The sequence below is a fragment of the Sinocyclocheilus rhinocerous genome, unplaced genomic scaffold, assembly GCF_001515625.1.
Source record: "Sinocyclocheilus rhinocerous isolate Xijiao unplaced genomic scaffold, SAMN03320098_v1.1 scaffold1615, whole genome shotgun sequence".
Taxonomy (NCBI): domain Eukaryota; kingdom Metazoa; phylum Chordata; class Actinopteri; order Cypriniformes; family Cyprinidae; genus Sinocyclocheilus; species Sinocyclocheilus rhinocerous.
Window position 1 is genome coordinate 1356429 of NW_015645292.1, and position 7310 is coordinate 1363738.

At 40.5% G+C, this 7310-nt stretch overlaps 1 protein-coding gene across 1 annotated transcript in view; it reads right to left on the reverse strand.

The window, feature by feature from the left end:
• Positions 1–7310, reverse strand: part of LOC107705872 (voltage-dependent T-type calcium channel subunit alpha-1I) — a 66344-nt gene that overhangs the window by 57901 nt on the left and 1133 nt on the right. Inside the window, exon 2 of the mRNA XM_016509378.1 lies at positions 5948–6206. Coding sequence (XP_016364864.1) covers positions 5948–6206 — 259 coding nt within the window. The remainder of the gene's footprint in view (positions 1–5947; positions 6207–7310) is intronic.

The window sequence follows — 7310 nt, forward strand, 5'->3', positions numbered from 1 at the left end:
TTTAACTGTAAATTTAAGTTAAAACCGTAAAACCTAAAATGTTGCTACCGTATTTTTTACGGTAAAATTCCGTCAAGCACAGCTGCCGTTTTTTTACCGTAAATTTTACGGAATTTTTTTTACAGTGTAGGGCTTCGTCTCCAATAACGTGTAGCAGTGTGTAACTTTGTATTGTCTTATCTTTAGTTTCGACTTCCGATGCGGTCATGTATAGTTCAAATTTTTGTTTCCATTTTTTCCAGTTCTCTGCCGTGTTACCTTCAAATAGCAGTGGTTGTGGCGGCTTTAGTCCTTCCATATTGTGCTGGAGTTCGATACTTCTGACACCATGTTATAAACGAGACTCAACACCTTGTATGTTAATTACAACTGAGCTTTATTTGGCTCCCCTCTCCAGTCAAACCTTAACTGTTAGTGCCCTCACCAGGTAAGGCAACACACATATTACACTGGTGGTGCTGATTACTGTAAACACTGATGGACGAGGCTGCGGTTATTTTCTGTGGTGACTGACATCAGCATCAGTCAAAGAGTTTGGATCATCTCCATCGTTTCTAGTGTTTCCCGCTGCTCGCGGGTTAAACGGGCTGTTCTCTCCCGCTGCCGACGGCAACAGAATTCCCGCCAGCATTCCTCAAGACAGAACCGTCCTGTTGCCGTGGCAACCATAAGAAAAGAGCGGGAGGCGAGCGAGCGACGGGCGCTCCTCAGAGAGACGCAGAAAGAAGACGAGACGCAAATAAAATCAGATGAATGTGTGTGTGTGTGACAGAGAGAAACTCCCATCACAGCACAACACTGAACACTTCAAACTAAGCGGAGTGTCGTCATCTATCTGTTCCTGCAGAGTGGAGAACATCAACACATAATACACACACAAACTCACTGCTTCACTGTCCGGCCAAAAACACCCATTCAGAATGACAATAATAATGTTTATATAGTCGGAACTGTGATGCACTTATATTTTATTTTATACTATATAAAATAAAATAAAAACATTTCAAAGAGTAGTGCAATATACTACCGTGCAATATACCGTCAAAAGTTTGGAATAATTACAATTTTTGTGAAAACTGAGATACACAACCATTTAAAGGTCTGAGGTACGATATAAAAATAAATAAATAATACTTTTATTCATCAAGGAAGCATTAAATTGATGAAAAGTGACAGTAAAGACATTCATAATGCTACAAAAGGTTTCTATTTCAAATAAGTGCTGTTCTTTTGAACTTTCTATTCATCTGTGAATCCTGAAAAATAAAATGCATCACAGTTTCCACAAAAATATTTTGCATTAATATTTCATAATATTACAGCTTTGACTGTTTCTTTAAAAATAAGTACATAAATCAATCAATCTTTCCCAACTGACAGCGGTCTTTATAAATTTAAAGCATAAATTTAATAATATATTAATTTCACAATTTGGAAGGAAATTCAAAAGGAAATCATAATAGTTAGGGTTCACTGATCACAGGTCTCTCAATCTCCATGGCAATAACAGCTGCTATGGGTCGTAATTGAAAGCAATGAGAAAAAATAGAACAAAGAATTTGGAAAAGAAAACAGAGACGAGGAGAACACGAGGCTGTTAATGATGGATGAGCCACACAGACCAACCACAAACCTACAGCGTGATGATTACTGCAACAAACATGAAGATGAAGAACAGGAAATAACGACTTTGAAAAAAATAATGGCTATACATTTTTTTTAAAGAAAACCACGACTGTTTTCAGAGCAGTTCCACACACTCCCCTGTCTGTGATTGGCCAGTCAGACAGAAAGTCCCGCCCCAAACTTTTGACACATCTGACACTCCACAAACCAGCTGAACATCGTCTAAAGCAGATGTTCCAGAGCGCAGAAGATCAGGCCGTTCTCTGCGTCTGCTCTGATAAAGCCAGAAAATCCCTAGAGCTGATGAGACGAGCTGCGGACACACACACACACACACCTCACACCCTGATACGCCTCATACGCCTCTCTCCGGAGCTGATGTGAGTCTCAGGAGCTCATCCGGATCCACTGAGATCTCAATGCTCAATATGATCGCTTCACAAAATAAATTTTATTGCGTGTGTGTGCAAAACCTGCTGCCACAATGATAGAGCACCTGCTGGGCATTTCTATGTGTTTTCTAGGGTGTTCTGAAAGGTCGTCAGAGTGTTGCTAGACAGGTGTTCTATATGGTTTCCATGGTGTTGTTAGGTTGTTGCTAGGGTGTTCTGAAAGGTCGTTAGAGTGTTGCTAGACAGGTGTTCTACATGGTTGCCAGGGTGTTGTTAGGTGGTTGCTAGGGTGTTCTGAAAGGTCGTCAGGGTGTTGCTAGGTGGTTGCTAGGATGTTGTTAGGTGGTTGCTAGGGTGTTATGAAAGGTCATCAGGGTGTTGCTAGGTGGTTGCTAGGATGTTGTTAGGTGGTTGCTAGGGTGTTATGAAAGGTCATCAGGGTGTTGCTAGGTGGTTGCTAGGATGTTGTTAGGTGGTTGCTAGGGTGTTCTGAAAGGTCGTTAGAGTGTTGCTAGACAGGTGTTCTACATCGTTGCCAGGGTGTTGTTAGGTGGTTGTTAGGGTGTTCTGAAAGGTCGTCAGGGTGTTGCTAGTTGGTTGCTAGGATGTTGTTAGGGGGTTGCTAGGGTGTTCTGAAAGGTCGTGAGAGTGTTGCTAGGTGGTTGAGGCACGTTCTGAGTGGTTTTCAGGTTATTGCTAACATCATCTGGATATTCAAACCGCTCAGCATAGACTCAGCTGTCTCACTGACGGCAGACATTCAGCACTGATTTTGTGAGCTGATGATCCAGTGGATAATGACGGCTCTTTTGTTCATGTATGAGACGGATCTGCAGATCTGAATCTCCTCCAGAAACACACTGAGAGACGAAAGACCGAGACGCACTGAGTCACTCAATACTGACGGAAACGGTTTGTTTGTTGTTTATGTGTGTGTTGTATTTCAGTGGTAAAGCTGAAGTCGGATGTTAATTGCATCTCGTCTCGTCTCAGTGAATCTAAATGATGCTGTTTACATGACATTTACCTACTAAACACACAACGATCACAGCAGCTCCTTCACCTCGCAACATTGACAACATTATGCAAATATCACACATCAAAACAACCAGCATCTCAACAAACCCCAATAAAACTCCAGCATGATCACACACACAGTGGTTTCCATGCTTTATGGGTTCATTCCACAGGCGTAGTGGTTTTTCTACTGTACAAACTGTATTTTCTATCCTCTTACTCTAACCCTACCCCTCACACAAAACTACAGGCATTTTTAGCTTCTCAAAACACTTCATTCTGTGTGATTTACAACTTGTTTTACAAGGTCAAAATTTACTGGTATTACTATCCTTGGACATTTGGACCCCATAATGTAGGGAATACCAGTACACACACACACACACACATCTGTCTGATCTCTGTGGTGCTTCACTGTGCTTCTGAATCAAATGTAGAATCAAACTCTACACTGATCCATAATCCACCAGCTCTAAACTACACCGGTTTGTATCAGATGAAAGCACGGAGTTCAACAACCACACCTCCGAGGAAGATCTAGTCACCGGATTTGACCAGTCACAGAGACTGTCAGGCCATTATCTGAACTAAATCCTCCACTGGAGTCTATTATCATCATCAGTTCCCAAACCAGTGCAGACGAGACTAACCTGAGTTCAGTGGACACATGTGATTCCAGCAAATACAGACACATGAAACACCCAAACAGACACAGAGAGACGAATCATTCCAGCACACACACCGTCTGACAGCCGGACAAACACCTTCAGAGCCGTTCTGATCTTAATAAAAGACGCCTGACGTTTAGAGACATTATTCACTGCTGGAGCTGAAGAAACGCCAGAGCACAGAGGAGAAGAATACAGCTGAGGACGAGAGACACTGAGAGAGAGAGAGACGGGTCATGATGTCATCTCTGCACATAAACACCGAGGCTGAAGAGGTCGAGCGAGGAAAACAATCACAGACCATGCAGCGTTCAGTCAACCGCTTTCACATGAAGTCGCACTGAAAACAGTCACACCGTCATAATCTGACAGCGGATCATCCGGCACATCAATCACAGGAGGTGACGTTTCACCCTGTATTGATCTGGTTTGATTGATCTCTGTCTGAAGAACAGCAGGAGACGATCAATGCAGGTCTACAGCAGCGCTACAACATCACAGCAGCCTACAAACTTTACATTTCATCGCCTCCAGTTGAGCTCAGAACATCTGCATGAACGGAGGACGACTGAGACTTAAAACCGCCTGCCAAAACGAGACTTCAAGCAGCACAACAATTCTGGAATAAAACAAAAACACACAAACTGACCACGTGAGCTGCGTTTGTGGTCATACACTTGGAATTTAACGAATAATTTCATATTTACAATGATACAAAATATATACAATATATACAATGATATGGAAATAACATCCTACTTATTTGATTATTTAAATCTCCAGTTTTAAAATGGATGTCATTAAAACTGGGAAAGTTAGCAGATATAAGTTAATGCAACCTCTTATTTGCATAAGGTAAACAAAACTGCTTGGTTCATAATTTGAATGTATATAATTGTATATAATACATATTTTAAAATTGCATTGCATATATGCCATAATAATGGCCCATTCCAAATGTTCACATGCATTCCTTCCTTTTTTTTGTTTGCTTTTGTAAATACTTCCCGCATTTCAGTAATAAAAGTGTGCGTCTTTCAAATGCATGCAAATTACAGCGAGCACATCAGTTACTGTACGGTGCTTGGCAGGAGTCTGGGGATTTTACGCTGGTGGTTGGAGAAAACACTGAGATTTTGGATTTGGACTGCAATAACATCACTGACTGACACAGAAAATGGCTGGCCACATCTGAGATAAAATAACAGACATTATAAGAGAAGCTTTAAAAGGTGTAATATCTCATACACACTGTAATTATATTCTCAACCTCAGAGCGAAAACACACACAGACTGAAGCAGACGACCGCTGATTAATCATTATATTATCATCACCGAAGACGATTCATTATTATTCAGTTTTGCTGAAAGTCACCCTGGGAAAAAGAAGATGTTCAGCAGAACAACACGTGTCCTGAGAAGACGCCATGAGACGCTTACAGCACATTCATCCTCACACAAATACAGCCAATCAGATGAACCGGGCTTAATATGCAGGTATGTGGAGCGGGATGTGGACCAATGAGATGTGACTGTGGGCGGGGCTAACCAGTGCAACACTGCAGAAATATTAACCACATGATCGACAAAATGAAATGTCCTGTCACTTGTCATGTTGACACACAAAAACTTGGGTCTGGTTAACACATACTAAACTAAAACCATAAATTAAAAAAATAATAATAATAATAATTTTTGTAACTTGAAATAGCCTAAACATAAAAAAACTGAAAGAAAATTAAATATTAAAAAATATATATATTTAATTTCAGCTAGTTGTCAAAGCAATATTTCTCATTTTCATTCAGTTTAACTTGATATACTAAAATATATGGAAGCCCATTGCCACCACAGGATAAAAAAAAAAATAATAATAATAATAATAAAAAAGGTCATTGTTACTTTTTATCTCACTATTTAGATTTTTCAGAATAGCAAGATACAAACTCAGAATTGAGATATATGCAAAATATAAACTTAGAATTTTTTTTTTTTTTCAATTTTGATGCAAATTTTAAAATGTTGCAGGTAATTGCAACTTTCTATTTGTTTTTATCCCTTGGTGGAAAGAAGCTTCCATAACAATATTAAAAATAAATAAATAAATACTATAGAGATATAAAAAAAAAAAATAGAATTGACAAAAACACAACAAAAAAAAACTTCAACTTTAACTACAATTTAAACAGACCCTTTAAAATATGAATAAAATAGCACTGGTGCAGCTGCAGTTGTTAAGGATATGGGCTGGACACCATGCGGATGCACCAGCTGCGAGGACACGTGGTCTGTTTGAGGCAGAAGAAGACGATGGGTGCTAGTTCTGGGTACGGGACGACCAGAGCGCTTAACTCACTGCTGACATCATCAGCCACCTGCTCCGCAGGCCCCGCCTCTTCTTCAACAAGCCCATCCCAGCCAGGAGAGGCACACAGGTCCATGTGTGGCTCCGCCCCCACCACGGCAGGCCCCTCCTCCTCTGATGTCATGGCTTTGGACCCGCCTACAATGAAAGAGACAGTTAATGATCACACAGGTTCCTGTCGGAGAAATCAAGTTAAACTAGTTTAAAGTAGAACACCTAGTTCTCAAACACTTTCTCTTAAGTCTCTGGAACGAATTATTCCTGCACACATTTATCTATTCATACAGATGAACAAAAATAAACTTATTTTGCTGAGCGGTTGGTAAAGGTGGACCACTGGGTGAAAGCTAAATAAACGGGTTAGTAATAAATCCTCCTGTAGCTGCACATAAAGAATGAGCTGCTCTGAATGGAGAACAAACAAATCAACACACAGTGATGTTCAAGCACTGCATCGGTCCTGCTCGTGATCGTGTGATGCTGCAGTCATCATAACATTTACGCATACTTACAGTAGAGAAGCATACGCGATCAGTCTTCATCTATGTGAACGCTTGTGTTCGTATGATTGTCTGACCCTTGTTTGCTAAGGGGTTTAAAGTAATTAATTCATTCTGCTCTTCAGATCTCAGTTCTGGTTAAAGGAACAGTTCAGCCAAAAATGATCACTGTCATTATTTACTTACCCATATGAGATATTTCAATGCCTTTTTTGTTCATACTAAGAAAATCAATTGGGTCCAATATTATTGCTTACATTTATATCTCCTTTTGTGTTTGAACAGGTTTGGAAAGATATGATGGAGAGTAAATGATAACAGAATGATCTATTCTAGCTGAACCATGCAATTAATGCTATTAATGTGTGTGTGTGTGTGTGTGTGTGTTCAGTGTGTGTGCGTGCATGCGTGTGTTCAGTGCGTGTGTTCAGTGTGTGTGTGTGTTCAGTGTGTGTGCGTGCATGCGTGTGTTCAGTGTGTGTGTTCAGTGTGTGTGCGTGTGTGTGTGTGTGTGTGTGTGTTTGTGTCCAAATGTCCACACAAGCACAGTAAATCAGCTACTGTACATTCTATGGAGTCAACAGTCTCAGATGAATAAACACATTAAATCATGTTTTCATTCATATGTAAAAATGCAGAGAGGTTGCAGTGCTGCTGTCTGTGGGTTTCCAGGTCAGACAGACGCTGCTGGAGCCAAACACACACACACACACACTGAACACACACACACACACACACACAC